The sequence below is a fragment of the Nothobranchius furzeri genome, chromosome 18 (assembly GCF_043380555.1).
Source record: "Nothobranchius furzeri strain GRZ-AD chromosome 18, NfurGRZ-RIMD1, whole genome shotgun sequence".
NCBI lineage: Eukaryota > Metazoa > Chordata > Actinopteri > Cyprinodontiformes > Nothobranchiidae > Nothobranchius > Nothobranchius furzeri.
The window spans coordinates 13,277,795-13,301,145 of NC_091758.1; the positions used below are offsets into that span (position 1 = coordinate 13,277,795).

Consider the following 23,351-nt stretch of genomic DNA (forward strand, 5'->3'; position numbering starts at 1 on the left):
TCTTGGTAAAGGAAAAGTGCTCACTAACACACATGCAGACAGATTTCAGAACCATACTTGAGAGTCGTGGGTCTTTTGTGCATGTAGACAAAGTTTCAGATGTTTCAGTTCAGCTCATGAAAAATGGGAGCAAAAACAAAAGTGCTGTGTTTATATTCTAGTTCAGTGTAGATTCAATAATACTGATAATCCATATTTTTATGGAATATTACGTTATTGAACACCTTTATATTCTATTGACAATTTATTGAAAGTAACCCCTTACAAAACGTTACAGAGAGCAGCTACACCCTTGCACCCACTTCCCTCTATGATCCGTGCACCGTTGCTACTCTGAGCCTGACAAGTGTTCTTGCTTCATCATTAGCCTCAAAGGTAACGGCTTTGGTACATTCTTAGTTGTACGTAGTTCTGGATGGAAACGTCAGCTAAATACATAAAAATCTCCCCAAACGGATGGCCGTGGTCTTTCCCTGGGGAGCCAGTCACCGGTCATGGTGTTTGCTGGTGGGGAGGAGTTTAAAGTACTGGGTAAACAGCATGGGAGGGTGGCCTTTTATTCAACACCAAACATCTAAAATAACCCTCAGGAGCAGTTACAGCACCCTGCATGAGGTAAATCTTCACTGGCTTTCTCTCTGAAACTGGGAGGAAATGAATGGTTTTTGTGAGATCGTGGTCATTTTTCAACTGTTCATTGAATACTTGTGCTTTTAGCACATCGGCCCCATCAATGCTTTTTTCACTAGCAGCCACTGGTGTGTGCACACAAGTCCCCTGACAAAGAGCCATAAACTGACCGGAGGTCTGTTCACCATCCAATAGGCCCTCTCCTGGCAGTCAAAGATGACTCGGTCTGGCTTGTTCCGGTCTCTACCGGCCCTGGAGCACACAAATGTCAGGATATTAAAAACAAAATCCTATATTGTTGTCACTCATTTCAGAAAGTGAAAACCATTTTGTATGCATTCTTTATACTGTACAGAGTGAAGTATTTCAATGTTCAATGAACCACCTTTGGCAGTGGGCAGGTGCCAAAGCTTGTCAGCTGAAGGAAGCATGAAGGTCTCCAAAGCCTCCTGGTAGATGTCTGCATTCACTATGGCCCTCAGAAACCACAGTGGTCCAACACACAACATGGACACAAACCATCACTGACTTAAATGTTCACTCTGGACTTCAAACAGCGTCTATCCTGTTCCTCTCCTCTCTTCTCCAGACTCTGTAACCTTGATTTCCAAATTACCTGCAGACTTTCTGTCACGCAAGTGCCTGGCGAGTGGAGCGGAGGTAGGATCCAAACGCGGGGAGGAAGAAGGCGAACAGGTAAGTCCATTTGACATGAGTTTATTAGATAGACACGCTGGACACTGAAACAATGACACGAAATGGAACACAGAACAGAAGGGGTTTAAATACATGAGGAGTGGAAGATATGGTGATTGGGAAACAAGAGGCAGGTGGGAGCAATTAATGGAGACACAGACTACAACCTAGGAGAAGACAGGACAGGGTGTGACAGTAACCTCCCCTCAAAGGGCGGATCCCAGACGCCCACAGGAACCAGGAGCAGGGCGGGAGGAGGGGGACCTGGAGGGATGGCCCAGAGGACGATGGAGAGGCGGCAGGGATCAGCAGAGTCTGGGGGCCTGCGCCTGCGGCAGAAGAGGAGGCGACGGGCCCTTGGAGGCCGGCGCCTGCGGCAGATGAGGAGCTCTGCAGGCTGGGCCAACCACCATTGGAACCGGAGACGGAGGAGACGTCAGACCAGAGGGGACGTCGCACTCTGGACAGGAGGAAGCGTCGACCCTTGGAGGGGAACGAGCGTCGACCTCTAGGGTGAATAAGGCGACTTCGGAGGAGACGTCGACTTCAGAGGAGATGACGACCTCGGACGAGACGTCGAGTTCAGAAGAGACGACTTCGGACGAGACGTCGAGTTCAGAAGAGACGACTTCGGACGAGACGTCGAGTTCAGAAGAGACGACTTCGGACACGACTTCAGAGGAGACGACTTCGGACACGACTTCAGAGGAGACGACTTCGGACACGACTTCAGAGGAGACGACTTCGGACACGACTTCAGAAGGAGACGACTTCGGACACGACTTCAGAGGAGACGACTTCGGACACGACTTCAGAGGAGACGACTTCGGACACGACTTCAGAGGAGACGACTTCGAACACGGCTTCAGAGGAGACGACTTCGGACACGACTTCAGAGGAGACGACTTCGGACACGACTTCAGAGGAGACGATTTCGGACACGACTTCAGAGGAGACGTCTTCGGACACGACTTCAGAGGAGACGACTTCGGACACGACTTCAGAGGAGATGACTTCGGACAGGACTTCAGAACAGGAAGGGGCGTCGACTTCAGAACAGGAAGGGGCGTCGACTTCAGAACAGGAAGGGGCGTCGACTTCAGAACAGGAAGGAGCATCGACTTCAGAACAGGAAGGGGCGTCGACTTCAGAACAGGAAGGGGCGTGGACTTCAGAACAGGACCGGGCGTCGACTACCATCGACTTCTGGTCCGGGGGCGTCGGCTTCTGGTCCGGGGGCGTCGACTTCTGGTCCGGGGGCATCGACTTCTGGTCCTTCGACCTCTGGACCGCCGGCCTCTGGACCGGAACCGGAACTGTCTGCTTCTGGTCCGGGGTAGTCTGCTTCTGGTCCGGGGGTGTCGGCTTCTGGTCCGGGGTAGTCTGCTTCTGGTCCGGGGGCGTCTGCTTCTGGTCCGGGGGCGTCGGCTTCTGGTCCGGGGGCGTCGACTTCTGGTCCGGGGGCGTCGACTTCTGGTCCTTCGACCTCTGGACCGCCGGCCTCTGGACCGGAACCGGAACTGTCTGCTTCTGGTCCGGGGTAGTCTGCTTCTGGTCCGGGGGCGTCTGCTTCTGGTCCGGGGGAGTCGGCTTCTGGTCCGGGGCAGTCGGCTTCTGGTCCCTCGACTTCTGGACCGCCGACTTTTGGACCGGATCCGGTACCGTCTGCTTCCGGGCAGGTACCCTCTGCTTCTGGGCCCGATCCGTCAGCTTATGGGCTGGTTGGGGTGCGGCCTCCGAGACCACCGCCGGAACCGGCCGAGAGAGAACCGACGGTGCCGGAGACCGTGAGAGCAGGGAGAACAGACCGTCCAGCTGCGACTCCCTGAGGCTGAGTGTCCAACGAAGCTGGGCCAGCTCAGCCCGGTGACCGGCGAGCTCTGCTGGGTGAACCCCGGGCTCGCTCCTCTGGCCCTGAGACGAGGAGGATAGAGCATCCAGGTGAGAGTCCTGGAGGCTGATGAGCTGGCAGAACCGGCCGAGCTCCGGCTGGAGCTCTATCAGCCGGGCTGCGAGTGCTGCTCCTCCCCCTGCAGATGACGGAGGCGCCGGTTCTGCAGGAGACGGGACGGGTGGTCTGGCCGGGGGCGTGTCCGAACTGCCGCGCCGGGCACGGCCAGCGGCGGGCTTGCAGCTCCGTCCTGAAGCGCAGGGCTGCGGTGGCTTCCGGTGTCTTTCCCCACGCCGTGGACCAACTCCGGGGGAGCAGATTGCCAGCCTCGTGCCCTCATAGCTGGAGCGATCCAGGAGCGTCTCCCCATCCCAACTCCCGTCCGGTTCCGGAAGGGCGGCGAGGAACGCCGAGGCTGATGGTCGGGGAGGCCGGCGGCGGCGAGGCGGAGCTGGGGCTGGAGAGGGAGAAGCCGGCTGGTGGGTCGGGGTAAGCCACTGGAGCAGGTTCTCCCACGGAAGAATCTCCCCGCTGGATCCTGTAAAGGGTCGTGTCATTCTGTCACGCGCGTGCCTGGCGAGTGCAGCGGAGGTAGGATCCAAACGCGGGGAGGAAGAAGGCGAACAGGTAAGTCCGTTTGACATGAGTTTATTAGATAGACACGCTGGACACTGAAACAATGACACGACATGGAACACAGAACAGAAGGGGTTTAAATACACGAGGAGCGGGAGCTATGGTAATTGGGAAACAAGAGGCAGGTGGGAGCAATTAACGGAGACACAGACTACAACCTAGGAGAAGACAGGACAGGGTGTGACACTTTCATCTGAAAAGAGGACTTTGGACCACCAAGCAACAGCTCTTGTTCTTCTTGAGCCAGACGAGGTGCTTCTGGTGTTGTCTCTGGTTCAGGACTGGACTGACACGAGGAATGTGACATTAGTAACTTCTGTCAAGCCAGATGCAGGAGTTAGAGCATCAAGAGCCACACAGATCGATCCTACGCACGGGTTACAAATGACTGCAGTCAAGCCACCCCTCACTCGATTTTGACATGCACGTGTAGACACGGCATTACAGTACTCCCGCTTAGATCACCTTTCAAAACAAAAGACAACTTCTTGTTCATGTTTGGATGGCTCTTATGGGTGACTGTCAATGTAAGAGTTCCTGGACCATTCAGCTATCCTCCCCATGATTGTGTGGACTACTGTCCCACACGTTGCAGGTTTTTAGAGTTATATGGCTGATTAGGTTGGGACTCCTGGGATTTCCAATTTTTACCTTTCTCATAATATTCAAATTTTCTGCAACACAAAATTTTGGGTTTTCTTTTTTGGAGCCATAGCCATCAGTTTTACAAGAAACAGATGGACAGGTGTGTGTGTGTGTGTGTGTGTGTGTGTGTGTGTGTGTGTGTGTGTGTGTGTGTGTGTGTGTGTGTGTGTGTGTGTGTGTGTGTGTGTGTGTGCGTTCGTGTGTGTGTGTGTGTGTGTGTGTGCGTGTGTGTGTGTGTGTGTGTGTGTGCTATCACTTACTTGTACTGTTCAGTGGCTTGCATTACAATAAATTCCCACTTGTGGTTGAGCCATTCATGAAGGTGGTTGTAATGAGTCTGATTAAAACAACAGAATAGGTCAGCATTAGAAGGTGTTGGAACCAGAAATCTATCTAGAACATGGAAGAGAAAACGGTTCTGTATTCGCTTTGTTCTGCCTGACTGTTCACCTGCTCATATGGCTCAAGCTGGCCTTTCTTACGGATGTTCCTCTTTGCCAGGTAAATAGCTAAAATAAGAAGCAAAAAAACAATAGTAGTCATACACAAACATGGCAACCGTTAAACAAAAGGTTTTAATGATATTTTATACAAAACATCTACAAAGGGAGGGTGTAAGTTTGTCTGTGATATTTGCCTGCACTCTCATAATATTTAAGAGGCCCTTCACTTTTATTTTACTACATAAATGGCCTCTAGTAGGAATGAAAGCCTTGTAAGTCATTCTCTAGGGATAAAAGTTGCAGTGTGCCTGTTTCAGCACAGATAATTCAGCCAGAGGAGAGAAAGTAGCTTCAGACGACAGGATCTGGAGTCTTACTTCCTGATATTCATCTCTCCTCTGATTGGCTGACAGCAACGTGACTCTACTGCTGACTCTCTTTGCTCTGCAACGTTGATGTTTCATCTCCACAAATAACACAAGCCTGGAGGAGTTCTGCTGTGTGGTGGAGTTGCTAATGCTAACAGTTAGCTTCTACTAGATGAGACGCTTTCTGCTGTTTCCTGGACACTTAACCAACAACAGCCTTACTCGTCGTGAGCCAAGATGGGTGAGCCCATGAATGATAAGGACAGTGTGACGTAGATCTGTCAGGATTTTCTATCCTAGAGCTTCGCCGTCTGTTTTCTATCAGAAGCTACTGCAGCAGATAGGTGTAGGAGACTGTTTTCATGTTCAGCCTGCATGAAATCATCAGAGTGATGATTATCATCAGAAATAATCATTTAAAATGTTTCTCAGCGAGTTCGATGTTCTACTGGTCTCCTATGAGAAGGCATCGGAGGACCTTACCTCCAAGTGACTGTACTAGCTCTACTGCCACCAGCTCCCTCATGAATGGATTTTTCTCTGTATCTTCATGTTGTTTATACTCTTTTCTTATGTTATTGGGTTTCTTTTAACTTTTATACAGAACTTTGGACCATCTTGATAGGTGCAGAAAGCACAATATAAATAAAGTTGATGGGTTGGTTGATTGATTGATTGATTGATTGCCTCACAGTTCATACAATAACATTGTACCCACCATAATCAGAATCCTCTGGAACCCATTTCTGTGTTGGCCAGAAGTACGGGGTCTGGGAGAAAAACACAACGATCAACAACGTTAATCTATCAATACAACCTGCTGCAGGTTTTGTTCAGTCAAAATTGTCACAGAGTTTCAGAAAACTGTGAAGGAAACTACAGAAAACAACAAGTTGAATCCTGTTCTGAAGAAGAAAGCCATTATTTATGCTTTCTTCTTGAGAAACCAAACGCTTGGTCTTGCCCAGTTAACTACTACCTAAATGTGACCATCGGCTTTAATGGTTTTGCTCAGATGACATGTATTCCATATAATAAACCTGGTTCCCTCCCAGTTTTTGGTTAGTATCTAAAACTTCGGCTGTCAATTCTCACTGATGATTTTGTCACGTGGGATCTACCGGCTAGCTTTATTCTCTCAATAGCCACGTTTACATGCGCGCAATTAATCAGATTGAATGCCCAATCAGATAAAAAAAATCTGCATGTAAACATGTCAATCGGAATGTTCTGATTCGATTCGAATCAATTGGAATGAAATTTCAATCTGATTGAGTGAGATGGTTTTATCCGACCATCATTCCGATCGCATGTACACAGCCATTTGGATGTTGGAGTAAAATAATACCCACTGCGCATGTGTGCAACAGCTAGCGAGCCTCCCCGCCTTCATTTAGACTGCCTGACTTAAATAAATGACGGCCTAGTTTAATGAGCACCGGCTTTTAAGTTTGACGACAAGCCATCCCCGTTTCTGTAATATCTAATCCAGAACTTGCATTTTGTGGAAGTAAAATAAAAATCTGATTATTGCACAAATCGTTCAGCTAACGTGTCCAAGTATGTAGTGGAAACACGCAGATTCATTTCGGGTTTGCAGCACAGATCTGTTTCTGTGAACGCAGCAGCTGTTTCTGCAGCAGGTGGATGGAGATGTGCTTGTAAAGAAGACAGGGTAGCATTGGTTAATCGGACCTGATTTGAGTTTAAGGAGGCTGATGTTCAGTAGAAAAACATCCTCAGTTAAATGTTATGGGTGACAATCTTTGTAAAAACATGTTAACGCAGATGAGATGATTCCGGAACTGCGCTGCTCTTGATTCCGGAACTGCGCTGCTCTGAGTGGCTGCATGTTGGAGTAGCTCTGTTGACTATATGTAAGTTTTGCCTTTTCTTGGACATTTTTTCTTCTAGTTTCTCAAGAAAAACAGTATTCTTTTGGACATTTTACTTTTCTGTTTCTGGTGCTGTGAAGCTTGGAGGATTTTTACTGCTATTTTTTCACTTTTTTCACTTTTTGAGCATTTGTTATGATATGTAACCATGGCAAAAAGCTGGTTTACAATCGGAAGCAGCTGATTAACATTGGGAAGGCTGAAATAATACCTCAACTGAAGCCACAAATCCCAAATGAGCTAAAACACAAGAAGTGTGGGTGCAGAGCGGGAGCAAAATGGAGACAGAGAAAGAGGAAATTCAAACCATCTCTTCCATCGATCATAATGGGCAATGTGAGATCACTGGCCAACAAGATGGATGAACTCCAAGCCCTTTCAAGGACTCAGCCAGCGTATCTGCAGTGTAGTGTTATGTGTTTCAGTGAGACGTGGCTGCAGGACCATATCCCCGATTCCGGCGTCTCTCTGCCAGGATTCCTGACTGTACGAGCAGATAGAGATCTGAAGAGGAGCGGGAAAATAAAAGGAAGTGGAGTGGCAGTGCTAGTCAAAACCAGATGGTGCCATCCAGGTCATGTTTGAGTGAAATGTCATCTCTGCAGCCCAGATGTTGAACTCTTGGCAGTAAGTTGTCGCCCATATTATTTGCCAAGAGAGTTCACCAGTGTTGTCTTGGCAACCGTTTATATTCCACCTTCAGCCATTGCTGAAAATGCATGTGATGCCATCAGTTCCGTTGTCGCTAAGCTACAAAACCAGCACCCAAATGCATTTGTGTCTATATCTGGTGATTTTAATCATGCCTCACTCTCTGCTACACTTCCAACATTTCAACAGTTTGTCAGCTGCACCACCAGACATTGGATTTGTGTTATGCAAATGTAAAGAATGCATACATGTCCAAAACAAGACCTCCTCAAGGACAATCTGATCACAATCTTGTTTTTCTCTGCTCAGAATACAAACCACTTGTTCAGAGGCAACCTGTGACAAGAAGAACTGTGGGAAAATGGTCACAGGATGCTGAAGTAGCCCTGCAGGTTTGCTTTGAGACCACAGATTGGATGACTCTCTGCCAAGGATATGAAGAGGACATCAGTGCCATGACTGGATGTGTCACTGATTATATAAACTTCTGTGTGGACAACATCATACCCACCAGAACAGTGAAATGCTTCGCTAATAACAAACCCTGGATCACCAGTTAACTGAAGAATCTGCTAAATGAGAACAAAAGAGCCTTCAAGGAGGGAGACAGGGAATTATTGGGGAGTATACAGAAGCAACTGAAGATCAAGATCAGAGACAGCAAGGAGGCATACAGGAAGAAGCTGGAGAACAAACTACAGAGGAACAATATCAGAGATGTCTGGTCAGGGATGAAGAAGATCACAGGCTTCAAGCAGAGGAAGGATTGCACAGATGGCAGCCTGGACACTGCCAATTAACTGAACAAGTTCTTCAATAGGTTCAGTTAAGGAACAAACCCAGCATCCTCCTCGCCTGTCCCCAGCCAATCAGACATCCCATCCTCCTCTGATCCAACATTTTCCTGTCACACGCCAGCTCTGTTTTCCTCTAACGCAGTCATGGACTCGTCTGGTTCTATAAATCTGTCTTGAACCAAGTCAGGAGATGCTGCTGCCCCATTTACCTCCCCCTCCCACCTATCTGTCTCTAGAAGTCAGGTGAAGAGGCAGCTGGAGAGACTGAACAGGAACAAGGCTGCAGGTCCAGATGGTGTCAGCCCCAGAGTACTGAAGGCCTGTGCAGAGCAGGGATTCTGCAGCACCTCTTCAACCTCAGCCTGGCCCAGGAGAAGGTTCCAGTCCTGTGGACGACATCCTGCCTTGTTCCAGTTCCAAAGAAAACTCGCCCATCAGTCAATGACAACTACAGACCGGTTGCCCTGACATCCCACATCATGAAGGTCCTGGAGAGACTCCTGTTGGTCCACCTGAACGAGCAAACTAGAACATATCAGGACCTGCTGCAGTTTGCTTATCGCCATGGAGTTGGAGTTGAAGATGCCATCATCCAGCTGCTTCAGTCAACCCACTGTCATCTGAACAAAGCAGGCAGCACTGTCAGGGTCATGTTCTTTGATTTCTCCAGTGCATTTAACACAATCCAGCCTGATGTACTTTGCCAGAAACTCCAGAAGACACAGGTGGGGGCCTCAACTATCGCCTGGATTAAAGACTACCTGACAAACAGACCACAGTTTGTGAGGCTGAAGAACTGCACATCAAACCAGGCGATCAGTAACATTGGAGCACCACAGGGGACTGTACTCTCACCATTCCTTTTCACCCTGTACACCTCAGACTTCCAGTACAAAGTACAGAGACGTGTCATCTACAGAAATACTCAGATGACTCAGCAGTTGTCGGCTGTATCAGAGATGGACAGGAAGCTGAGTACAGAGAGCTGGTGGAGCGCTTTGTGGCATGGTGTGGAAACAATCATCTGACCTTGAACGTGAACAAAACAAAGGAGATGATTTTAGACTTCAGAAGAAACAGGGTGGAGTCAAACACTGTTTCCATCATGGGAGAAGAAGTGGAGGTGGTTGAGGAATACAAATACCTTGGAGTTCACCTGGACAACAGACTGGACTGGAGAAAGAACAGCGAAGCTGTTTACAAGAAGGGACACAGCAGACTGCACTTCTTGAGGACGCCTAGGTCCTTCAGTGTCTGTAGCAAGATGCTGCAGATCTTCTACAAGTCTGTTGTTGAGAGTGTAATCTCTTCAGCCATCGTCTGTTGGGGTAGCAGCATCAGAAGCAGGGACCTGAAAAGGCTCAACAGCCTAATAAAAAAGTCTGGTTCTGTTCTGGGGACGACTGTGGAACCACTGGAGGAGATAATGCAAAGAAGGATTCTCCAGAGAATCAAGAAAATGATGGACAACCCTGAGCATTCTCTTCACAAGACTGTCCGACAACGGAAGAGTGTCTTCAGTCAGAGGCTTCTTCAGTTTCGCTGCAACACTGACCGCTACTGGAGATCCTTCCTGCCAACAGCCATTGTAATATACAATAACTCTTTGATGACTTGATTATTATTATTATTCTGAACTATTACAGCAGTCAATTTCCCTCTGGGATTAATAAAGTATTTTTGAATTTGAATTGAATTGAGATGCGGTTCGTTTAACACCTCCTGTTATTTAGTTTGAACCAACTTTTCTCAACAGTTTCAGCTGATTGTCACATTTTATTAATAATAAGCCACAACAGAGAAGAAGAAGAGTGTTTGTTGTACCTGGAAGCGGTAGAGGCTGGAGTCATTGCACATCACCAGTTTATTGTGGTTCTTTAGAGGGTAGATGTAGCCATATGCCACTAGCATGGTACCAAACACTTGAGCTTCTGAAACCCAGAGAAGAAAACAATCATTGAAGTTCTCTGTGCAAATGGTAAATGTCCATTTGGTTGTATTTACAAAGAAAACCACTCAAAAAAATCCATTTTTTTCTTTAACAGAAGCTAAAGGCTAATTAACAAATGTGTACATTTTACAATTAGTGCTGATCCTGCAGTCCTCAGGCAGCAAACAGGCACTGCTTACTAACAGAAATTATGTATTGTTTTATGGAAACTTCTAGAATATCATAACTTAAGAGTATTCAGAAAATGTACATTTAATGATGCAGGGTTTGAGAGTTTTCACATGCATCAAGTGTGAGACAAAAAATGAAAGGAGAAGGAAAGAAAAGTGATGAGTAACTCAACAATGTGCAGGAAAAAATGGATGCACAATTTCAAAAACAGAAAAGAAGAACTTGAATCTCCCAACAATCAGAAGGAGACAATAACAAGAGTTTGAGGAAATGAAAACAATAATGAAAAGTTGATGTTAGCAGCTCTCCATCACAAGATAATCAGTGTGGGCGAGTTTCTGACCGGCCCCCGAAACACCGGACGATCAGCCAGAATCTCCTTGGAGCCGATAGATCCTCTACTTCCAAATTCCTCCCAAACCCAAGATTTTGTATCGACAGCTGCCACTGCTGCACATCGCTCGGCCCTCTGGTCCTTCAGCAACCATGTGCTGTGGGCCTCCTTCAGCCTGATAGCTCCCCTAAACTCTGGTACCCACCAGAGTGTCCAGAGGTTGCTGTCACGATGACCATCAGCAAGCTTAGGGCCACAGCTGGCAGCAGCTTCCTCAACAAGGCTCAGTCAGACTCAGTGCTGTCGGGGTGTGGTCAACGCTCTGCTGGAGGTGGGAGTTAAGGGGTTGACAGGTTTTTGACTCTTGCTGTACGTTTGGAGATCCCCGGTCTAATAGGTATCCATCTGATGGACTGACTGACCACCACCAAGTGGCACAGGACACCCAAAACATGTAAGCACACCTGTGAAACCGGAAGATAACGCCCCTCAGCAACTGTTACATTACCCAGCTCTCACCATCCCAACCCCGACCACAGAAACGACGCCCATCTACTTCAGGTCTCTGAGTCCTCTACTGCCAAAACATGTGAATGTGAGTCCGGAGCGACAAAAGCTATTTTCTGATCCAGTCTGATTTGTGCCATGGATTCCACACGTGATGTCCGGGAACCTTTAAAGCACATTTGATGCCAAGAAAGAGATTATTTTCAACAGACCGCAAAAGTTTTTATAGGTTTGTGTGAAAAGACAAAATGGACTCCAGCTGCTTGTATTGTCTGGTCTGATGACAGGAGTAAAGTTTAGCCGACCTTTTGAACTATGAGCTCCCCGGTCCCTGAGGTCCTCCGGTGCAGGCTTTTAGTCGTCCCAAAAGTTAGATCCAAACATACAGCCAAGAATCATTTTCCTACTATGGCTCGTCTGTGGAACAGTCTGCCGGAGAACCTCAGGGCTGCTGAAAGTGTGGATGGTTTTAAAAAGAGGCTCAAGACCTGTCTTCTTGGCTTTTAATGGATCTATTTTAACTCATTTTAGCTGATTGTTTTTCTTATTTGAAGGGTTTTTAACTTCAGTGTTCAGGTGTTTTGTTTGTTTGGGTGTGTGCTGAGTGTGTGTGCAAAGTTAGAAGTGGTCGCGTAATTTTGGGTTTGGGTGTGCAAAAGCTGCGTTTATAATCCTTTTACATTTTTGTAGCATTTTTATGCAAAGCACTGTGCTGATTTTATATGAAAAGTGCTCTAAAAATAAAATGTGATTGATTGATTGATTGATTGATTGGTTGGTTGATTGATTGATTGATTGATTGGTTGACAGATGGAGCATTAACATGAGAAAACCACTCCACATCTATCATCTATAAGTCATGTGGTCAGTAATGGGAGACGAGATTCTGCTGTGACATCATAAATAACACGTCTGATTTGTTGTCATTTTAATTACCAACTTTCACAAACTAATTCATCTTAAATTACGTGACAGACATAGTCGTAACTTTCACCGTTTATCATTTAAACTGAAGAACAACATGTGTGTGATTCAGGGTGTAAGTCAAGCAGACCAGATTTTATGGCCTGGAAAGGGAGGAGCCTTAGGGTCCCTACTCTTTGTTCTGATGTATTTAACTATTAATGCTCTAGTTTTATTTTTAGACACAGAAAACCAACTGATCTGAAAGCAGATTGTGAGATTTCATACATTTACAAACATAAAAACGTTTACCTTCCACAGTGGTCTTCATCTTGGTGTTAATCCATGCTATGATGTCATTTCCTGTTTGAACACACACACACACACACACACACACACACACACACACACACACACACACACACACACACACACACACACACACACCGGGGTGTTCAAACACTTATGCTCCTCACTGTACACACAGTTCAATTGTGACTTTAAGTACAACTCTAATAGGACTTTTAAAGGCACAGTTTACATAAACAATTGACGTCGTAGCACAACTCAGTTCAGAGTAGGTGTTGCAGCTACAGTCACCCACACACACCTCAGGGTCACACACAGAAAACACCGCACATCAGCTTTCAACTGTCTCCATGTTTTATTTACTGCCAACCATCCTATATAAATGACCTGTAGGGAGAGCTCAGTCATGGGGCAGAATGTATGGTTGTCCTTCAAACTGTCTTTGAAAATGAACAACGTGATCTCCTCACCACACACTGCTAAAGAAGATCCAGATACAGCCCTTTTCTAAATAAAGGACTGAAGTACCTCCATCTGCTCCGGAGACAAAGAAAAGCCCAAGTCTAAATAGTCCAGAGTTGATGCCAGAGTCCTTTCAAACAAGCCGCTGCCATATTTGTTGTTTCGCTCTATTGCATCATCTCACCCACCAAACCAGTAGAGCGCTGTCAGGGTCACCTTAACCAGCTGATAGGCCCCAGGGCAAAGAGGCTCAGTAGGCCCCCCCACTGGGGCATTGGTGGAGGAGGTGCTCTAGATCAGTGGTTCCCAACCTTTTTTCACAAGGATCCCCTTTCCCGTGTCCAAGACAAGCCAGTGCCCCCAACCCCTACGCACATGCACACAATCAACAGTGAATAATTGTAAGGTGTTCATCAAACAGAAAGGTGCTCCGGAAAATAGTCGTGGGTTATGGATCAGAGATATCAAGCAACTGGAAAATATTAAGTGATATGGTTACAGTTATGTTGGTCATTCTTTAATTTAGTTTTTTACTTAGTTTGTGGGTGTTGTTGTTTTATTTACTTAAATTTTTTTCTATAAGTAAATTATTTTTTCTTCATGGGTGATTTTGAACAGGACATTGATCCAGAACAAAATTTCCATAGTAGCACACATTCATTAAGTGGTTATTTTACTGACCAACAGTTTAATGCAACTATTAAATATGAGCATGGCTTATCTATCATTCATTTTAATAGCAGAAGTCTTTATGCTCATTTTCAGAATATTAAAGATTATATTGATAATTTTGTGAGGCCGTTTAACATCATTGCAATATCAGAAACATGGATAGATTCAGAGCACGGTGAGGATTTTTTCTTGCAAGGTTACAATTTCCATTGTATCAATAGGAATGGAAAGGGTGGAGGGGTTGCGTTTTTCATTGATCAATCCCTTTCATATAAATTTACTGAAAACTTGTCTATGGTTATTGATGAAGTTATGGAATGTATATCCATTGAAGTGAGTATTAAGCAAACAAAAAACATAGTGATTCATTGTGTATACAGGAAACCAGGAAGTGACATTGACACATTTATTGTTACAATGGAAAGTATTTTAATGTTAAACAAAAGTAAGATAACATATGTGTGTGGAGACTTTAATATAGATCTACTGAAAGCTACAGCACATAAGAAAACTGATGAATTTCTTGAGTTAATGTACAGTATGAGCATGGTTCCCCTCATTGCGAAACCAAGTAGAATAACTGCTGATAGTGCCACTCTTATTGATAATATATTTACTAATAATGTAGAAAGTATTATACATAGTGGACTATTGATAACAGACCTAACAGATCATCTCCCTGTATTTGCTATCCACGACTGCCATCCAAAGAAAGTAAAACCAGCTAAAACTTTAATGTATAAAAGGAGAAGAAAGGAAGAAGATTTACAAAATTTAAAAACGGAACTACGTAGTGTTAACTGGAGTAATATATATAGTGAACATGATGTGAATATTGCGTATAACTTATTTCTGGATATTTACAAAAGTATATATGATAAGCATTGTCCGATGATAAGACATAGTTGTAGAAATCGATATTCAGAGAAGCCGTGGATGACAAAGGGGATCCAAAATGCTTGTAAAAAAAAGAACACATTATATAAGCTATTTATATCACACAGAACTAAAGAAGCGGAGCAAAAATATAAAACATATAAAAATAAATTAATTACTATAATGAGGATGTGTAAAAGGAATTATTACAGTAATTTGATTGAAAGGAATAAAAGTAACATCAAAGGAATATGGAACGTGTTAAATACAATAATCAAGAAGCGTTGTGACGGTCTAAACCATCCAGATTATTTTGTCAGTAATAACAGAGATATTTATGATAGACAGTTGACAGTAGAACACTTCAATGAATTTTTTGTTGGGGTTGGTCCAAAGTTGGCTGACAAAATAAATAGTAATGTGGACTCTGAATCCAATGGTTATGGTGACGGAGACGGTGTGGCGGATTCATTATTACTTGAAGAAGTGACTCAAAAGGATATTCTTAAAATTGTCAGAGCATGTAAAACAAAATTTTCATTAGATGGAGATGACATAGATATGTTTTTAGTTAAACAAACTATTGATTGTATTGTCGAACCACTCACGTATATATGTAATTTATCATTTAAAACAGGAATATTCCCAAATAAAATGAAGGTGGCTAAGGTGGTTCCTCTTTACAAGTCTGGCAATAGGCATCAATTTACAAACTACAGACCGGTCTCCTTGTTACCTCAGTTTTCAAAGATATTGGAAAAAATTTACAATGATAAGCTGGAAAAATTTGTAGAAAAAAATGGCATTTTATTAGACAGTCAGTATGGTTTCAGATCAGGTAGATCTACTGCACAAGCTCTAATGGAATTGGTTGAAGACATATCCACATCGCTTGATCAGAAAAAATATGTTCTGGGAATTTTTATTGATTTGAAGAAAGCCTTTGATACAGTCGATCACAAAATACTTTTATCAAAAATGGAGAAGTATGGTATAAGGGAGACAGCTCTCAACTGGCTAAAAAGTTATTTGAGTAACAGAGCTCAGTATGTGCAGTTGGACTATCACAAGTCTAGCTGTCTCGAAGTTCACTGTGGAGTTCCGCAAGGGTCGGTACTTGGCCCAAAGTTATTTCTGTTATATATAAATGATATTTACACAACTTCAAAATTATTTAAATTTATTATGTTTGCTGATGATACAAATATTTTGTGTTCAGCAGAAGATATACAGCAACTTATACTAAAGGTCCAGAATGAATTGAGTGAGCTTAAGAATTGGTTTGATAAAAACAAACTGTCGTTACATGTCAGCAAAACAAAGTTTATGTTATTTGGAAATAAAAGAAGTAGTAAAGAAATCTATTTGACTGTTAATGAAATAGCCATTGAAAGAGTGTATGAAATTAAGTTTTTGGGGATATTGATTGATCATAAGCTCTGTTGGAAGCCATACATACAATATGTGTGTTCTAAATTAGCCAGAAGCATTGGAATAATAAATAAAACAAGATATTCTCTACCACAGAAAGCACTACACACACTTTATTGTACTATGATTCTACCATACTTATCATATTGTGTCGAAGTATGGGGCAATACTTATAAATCTAATTTATTAAAGATTTGTGTTCTCCAAAAAAGAGTGGTAAGGATAATTATAAATTCTGGATATAGAGATCATACAACTCCATTATTCTACAATTTAAGATTACTCAAATTTTTTGACTTAATTCAATTTAAAACTGTCCTTGTACCGTATAGGGCCATGATGGGTGTACTGCCGTGTAATTTGCAAAGGTTGTTTAAAACTCATGAAGAGGGTTATGAATTGAGAGGCGTTAAAAACTTCATTTTTCCATTATACCGAACAACTATGAAAAGTATGTGTGTATCTGTATGTGGTATCAAACTGTGGAACAAACTTGATGTGACTTTAAAATTATGTAAAAACATTAGATCATTTAAAATGTTGTATAAACAACTTATAATTGACTCATACATAAATAGCAAGTGATAAAAATGGTAATTGGCTTCAAATGGAATATTTTGTTTTTGTTGTTTATTGGTTTTGTTTTCTTTTTCTGTAGATTCATGTGAACAATTGTTTTGTAACTGTCTTTTTATGTAGCAACTAGCAAGGTGAAGATAGAACGACCTGCATAAAGAAAAATTTTTTTTCTTTCAAATTTGTTAATGTGAGCAAATGTGATTTATTAACTGAATTGGGGCTGGACTAGATAAGCCTTTGCTTCTTCCAGTTCCCTCTCAAATAGTTTTATGTTATTGTATGTTTTGTATTGTTTCATTCAACAGCATATGTTTATCGTATTCCTCATTTAAAAAAAAAAATTTTTTTGTATGCACCAGGAATATGGGGGAGTGCATATGCAATTTCATGTTTTCGATGGTTTGAGATAAATAAAAAAAAAAAAAAAATAATAATAATAATAATAATTACAAACTTTATTCAGACATACAGAGTTATGCCTCTTAAGCTGGGTGTGCACTGTGCGACTTTTTCACTTTTTTGAGCCGATTTTCCACTCGTGGGAGAATCCACGAGATCGGGGCGAGTTTTGCGCCGAGCGTCGTGTAGTGTACGGGGGTTACGAGAGGCGATTAACACCACGTGACCAGCTACCGATCAGCGATCGTGAGCTCGCACGGACTTCTGGAGTGTTTGACATTTTGCTCGTTCCTCGTGAGGGTTGAAGCCGCGCTGCAAGTGGCTGAGACCCAAAAAGTATCAGAACCGCTCACGGCGCATGCGCAATCATGCATCAACACCGCTCACCCGCTATTTCCCTAATAACACACGTTGTTCGTTTTAATTTCTACATGTTTTTTACTCACAAAGATTGTCAAGAAAGCGTGTTTGTTGTGTTCATGTCAAATTAAACTGATCACAAAACACAGATTTACTTTCTTTATTTCGTTTTCCTCATCCAACCCCCATTAATCCCTGTGTGTCCTCCTGCAGCTCTCCCGAAGGACAACAGGCAAAACAAAACAAAAAAGTCTGACGTGTTGTGTAAAAACTGCTATTTTTAGCATATTTTTAGGTCCGACGTGTTGCTACCAGACGTACAGTGTAAGCAGTGAGGTCGCATCCATGAACTGGGTCGTACAGTGTGAGCGCATGACTCGTGAGATCTGCCCTGCGAGGAAGTCGTACAGTTTGAGCTGAAGCTGAACGCTGCGAGTGAAAAAGTCGCACAGTGTACGCCCGGCTTTACACGGAGTTTCGATTGTACTATTGGGTGTGTTTTCTGGATTTTTAAATGTGATTTTTACAAATATACTCTTGGTAACCTCACTAAATAGTGCAGACCCCCTACAACCTTTTACCCCTTGGGGCGTCACGGACCCCAGATTGGGAACCACTGGTCTGGATAACCGTTTTTGTCGGGTGATTGGATTGAATTTTTGTCAGTGGTTGTCCTTCTTTCTCTTCTGTCCCTGAAACCCTTATTCATGCATTCATCACATCACAAATCCACTAATACAACGGTATCTTATGTGGTGTCTCATCCAAACCCCTCACCAAGCTTCAGCACATCCAGAATCTCCTAACCTACACCTGCTCCAATGACCACATCTCTCTTGTCCATTCAACACCTCCATTGGCAGTCCTCCCTAACCTGGCCCCTCCTACCTCCCTGACCTGCTCCACCACCGTGTCCCATCCCACTCCCTCCTCTCTCTCCCCCACCTATGGCCGAGCCCTGAACCTGGAGAGACACAGCTTTCTCCATTGCTGCCCCCACCCTCTGGAACTCACTCCTACAGCCCCTCTACAACTGCTGACCTCTCCACGTGCGGGTGCGGAGGTGAGGATCCACATGTAGGGGAAGAAGCGGGCAGGCAGACAAGAACATTCAACAAGGATTTAATGAGGAGCACGCTGGGCAATGAAACAATGAACTGACAAGACACACAAGAACGAGAGGGTTTAAATACAGGAGGAGCTGGGACCTGGAGCGATTGGAAGACGAGAGGCAGGTGGGAGCAATTAACATGAACACAGCACTGAACAGAATGGGGAGACAGGACAGAGTGTGACACGATTGATGAATAAAATGTGTTATTCTACATTATGAGCCTAACTCCTATCCTAAAGTGCTGTCCCCCCTGAAGGCTGAACTTCTTCTGCTGCAGCTCTTATGGGGAATATAAACAACAGTTAATTCCCCACATTTTATTCACTTTAACGTTTTTTTACCTGACGAGAACTGTTATCCAGAGCACCCCCTCCTCTACCCACGTATTCATTTCAAGTTTCCTCATATCCAGAAGAACACGCCCTGAAATCATCTAATTTGTTTGATTTTTGGTGAGCTCATGGTCCCGAGTAGTGAGTAGGTCACTTGTAATTTAGATCAATCAGCACCCTTAAATGAGCATCTAAGATGACGGACTGAAAACCTGACAAATAATAAAACGATGTTTGTTTGTTTGTTTAACCGGAAATGATAGGCCCCTAAATCTCCTAGGCCCCTGGCCACGCCCCTGTTGGCCCATGGAATAGGTGGCCTTGAGCGCTGTGATTGGCATGATACAAAACTGCTCAGGCAAATGGTGGACCTGCTGAGGTTCCAGTGGAGCATGACTAGACTGACATGCAGAGCAAAATCTTTTTGCTTCAGCTACTGTCTGTCTAGATTTCTAGACGGGCAGTCAGGCAACCAAGAGCTCTTTGTCTGTGTCCTGTGAATATTTGTAGAATGGATCTGATTAGTCCTTGCAGCTGTGTCTTCTCACTCTGCTGCTTCCATTTCCACCACTTTTACCACGTCAGCAACGCCACTCGTCTCCCTCACCCCCGCAGCCATGCGTGCATCGCCACAGTCATCAGTGACTGTCAGCTTTCAGTCTTATCGACTGCATGCGGGTGGAGAAGGACAAGCATGGAGCATCGACCACAGTTTATGTATACAAAAATGTGAAATCTCAAGTTGAAAGTAATATTTAGATTAAACATTTTTAAGTAACATTAATGAAAAAGGACAAGTTTGTAAACAGACACACAGACTTTGATAGTAAATAAGTACATTTATTACAGACTGTGGCTTTAAAGCAGCTGTCCAGATCCTATCCAATTATGAGCTGCTTTATTTAGCCAAGAGCAGCTTAAGCCCAGAGTTAGCCTGTTTGCATCTTTACACAGTCTGACTCAAAACAGGAAGTAGACTGATCTAATGCTTAACAGTATGCTAACATGGGTACACATAATCAGAATGAATGCGCTATCAGATCAAAAATGATTCGTGTAAACACATCAGCCGGAATATTCTGATCCGATACGGCCCGATCTGAATGAAATCCCACTCCGATTGAGAGGGATGGTTTTGTCCGGTCATCGTTCCGATTGATGTCCACGTACACACCCATTCGGATTGTTGGGGTAAAATAATGTGCATGTGTGCAAGTTCAGCCTGACATCTTTCTACCCTTGCAGTCGCTCAGGACAAATGTGATGGGAGGTAGACAGAATTTATCCTGCTCTCCTCTGCTGTGAAGGAGGAGCAGTAGCATTACGTACCGCTGGGCCTGTAGCTTAGCTAAAGCCATCAGTAGAAACAGAAGCATACAGGTAAAAATGTGAAGAAGGTTTCTAACGGGCAAAAACCTGAGTCAGCTGACTAAGCTAGAGAATGAGAAAATAAAATGTTAGGAAACAGACGTGCAGACAAGACGGCGTTCATTTGTTTTTTTTTCCCAGGGAAGACCACTCTGCACATGCTCAACCTGTTTAATCTGACGGAATGCTTGTTGCATGTGTACTCACAGCATGATCGGATTATTTCAATTACTGTACATGTAAACAGAGATTTGGGATTTCTGATCAACCAAGAATGGAATCAGATTGGGGAAATATGGCGATTGTAAATGTAGCTAGTGTTTTAGCTCTACTAGAGGGACGGGGGCAGCACTAACTAAACTCACATTTAGAGTCCTGAGCTCAAACACCGAGAGGTCAAATCATTCTATCACTTCATGTCCTGCAAACCTCTGCAATATGCATGGTGTGTGTGTGTGTGTGTGTGTGTGTGCGTGTGTGTGCGTGCGTGTGTGTGTGTCTGTGTGTGTGTTTGTGTGTGTGCGTGTGTGCGTGTGTGTGCGTGTGTGCGTATGTATGTGTGTGCGTGCGTGCGCATGCATGTGTCTGTGTGTCTGTGTGTGTGTGTGCGCACGTGTGTGCGTGTTTGTGTGCATGTTTGTGTGTGTGTGTGTCTGTGTGTGACTGTGCGTGTGTGTGTGTGTGTGTGTGTGCATGTGGGTGAGTGTGTGTGTGTGCGTGTGTGTCTGTGTGACTGTGCGTGTGTGTGTGTGTGTGTGTGCATGTGTGTGTGTGTGTGTGCGTGCGTGCGTGTGTGTGTGTGTGTCTGTGTGTGTCTGTGTGTGACTGTGCGTGTGTGTGTGTGTGTGCGTGTGTATGTCTGTGTGTGACTGTGCATGTGTGTGTGTGTGTGTGTGTGTGTGTGTGTGTGTGTGTGCGCGTGTGTATGTCTGTGTGTGACTGTGCATGTGTGTGTGTGTGTGTGTGTGTGTGTGTGTGTGTGTGTGTGTCTGTGTGTGACTGTGCATGTGTGTGTTTGTGTGTGTGTGTGTGTGTTTGTGTGTGTGTGTGTGTGTTTGTGTGTGTGTGTGTGTGTTTGTGTGTGTGTGCTACTCACCAGCAGCAGCATGTGGGATGGTGGTAACGTTAAGCTTCTGCACCGAGTTTTTAACTCCATTTTTTGGGTCTTGCATTTCCACCACAATGGCCTCCAGCTGGAAGAACATGAGCAGCTGTGAGCATTCTTCAGACAGACGTCCATATTTATGAGAATTAACTTGAATAAAGGTCATTGGTACCGTAATCACAAGGTCATATAGACGTTTGATGGTTACATTAGAGGAACTGTAAGTTTGTCATGTCTGAATCTTTTGCTCTCTCTGTCCTAAATTCATGTAGTTTTTATGAATGACAGAACGTACTCAGCTGTCTAAATGAAAGCCGTAATAATATTGAGTTTAAGTGTGAGTGATTTAAGGTAAATCTAAATCCCACACATGCATAAACCATTTACAAATAAACTTTTGATTGATTGAAACTGGGTTCAGAGTGCACTCTAAGAATCAAATCAATATAAAAATGCATAAACGAGATGATAATGTGTGTGTGTGTGTGTGTGTGTGTGTGTGTGTGTGTGTGTGTGTGTGTGTGTGTGTGTGTGAGCGCACCACAAAAAGACCCGTGTTTAAATCACTTGTGCAGGCTTCCTCCTTTGAAGCATGCTGTCATGTCGTTTTTACTTTCAAAAGCAGGAAAACAACAAAATTACTATATTTGACACTCAGAGGTGCAACATGGACACTGTGGATGATGCTTACATTTCTTTTACAGTTGCTGTTTGGCATAAACATGTGTCTCTTTTGGAGATTTAACATCCATTAAATTTTGTCTTTCTGTCCCTGACATTAAATCAGACTCGGGAGTGTGAAAAGGAGCTAACGTCACTTAATGCTGCTGAATATTTCAGCCACGGCTGCAGCAAATCTAAGGAGCTTAACGCGAAGAATTAGAGATTACCCTGAGCCGGTCTGTGCTCCTTTACTGGCCAACAAATCAATGCATGTCCCTACAGAAACACATTTTCACCCACATGATTCTCTAATGATCAGTTTTCCTGATTAATGGAAAATGTTTCAGCCTCAGAGCTTTAAACAAAAAATACGTTCAAACAACTTTAGTCAACTTAAATAATGTGTCTACTTATTAAACACAGTGGTCCACATAAACAAGCATGAGTATTCTGACAGGTGAGGTAAAAGCTTCTACCCACCTTTTTCAGGCAGTGCATGCGAGGGGGGACATGCTGGCCCCGGTTGGGACGGGCTGTCCTTATAGTCATGTTGGCTGTCGGATGAGGACCAAATCAGACCCTGATCTGAACACAAAGTTGTGGAAGTTCCTGATGCTGCAAATGGACTGGCATGCTCATGTGGCAGACGTGACTGTAGGCAGAGATTAGACGACAGGAGGGGAAAATTGGATTATCCACCAATCCCACATGCACACACACACACACACATGCACGCACCTTTTCTTCTTCCAAACAATTCTGCTTTGGAAACAAAAAAAAAACAGCAAGAATGACTTGTTGTCAATTGGAAAAAGGGAGTAAACAATGACTGAAAGTTGCTGCGTCACATGGTTTGAAGCATCCCTGTTTACATTTTATTTCCTTCCTTAAAAGGTGCGTGATGTCAGAATGAAGAAAGAATGACTTCCTGTGGTCAAATCTGGGTACTGCACTTTATGTTTCTAAACAAACAAGTAACTCTGGGTGTGTCCGAATGGAGCCACTTCTGGGACACGTCGATTTTTGCAGTTTACACAGGGCTAGAAAGGAAGTCACACACGGTTTCAGTGTAAAATCTCCAGTAATTTTCAAAATAAAAGTACAGCAGCAATGCAATTTCATATATTTAGCTTATGTGTGACCCAATAGCTTATTTACTCCCA

General features: G+C 44.0%; 1 protein-coding gene across 1 annotated transcript in view; it reads right to left on the reverse strand.

Moving 5' to 3' along the window:
* rgs9a (regulator of G protein signaling 9a) overlaps nt 1–23,351 on the reverse strand; it is a 39,271-nt gene that overhangs the window by 6,151 nt on the left and 9,769 nt on the right. The window contains exons 2-9 of the mRNA XM_070546970.1: nt 22,669–22,840; nt 21,517–21,613; nt 12,831–12,881; nt 10,477–10,583; nt 6,028–6,079; nt 4,949–5,007; nt 4,759–4,835; nt 801–882 (exon numbers count right to left, since the gene is read on the reverse strand). Of these exons, the coding sequence (XP_070403071.1) occupies nt 801–882; nt 4,759–4,835; nt 4,949–5,007; nt 6,028–6,079; nt 10,477–10,583; nt 12,831–12,881; nt 21,517–21,613; nt 22,669–22,737 (594 nt within the window). The 5' untranslated portion in view covers nt 22,738–22,840. The remainder of the gene's footprint in view (nt 1–800; nt 883–4,758; nt 4,836–4,948; nt 5,008–6,027; nt 6,080–10,476; nt 10,584–12,830; nt 12,882–21,516; nt 21,614–22,668; nt 22,841–23,351) is intronic.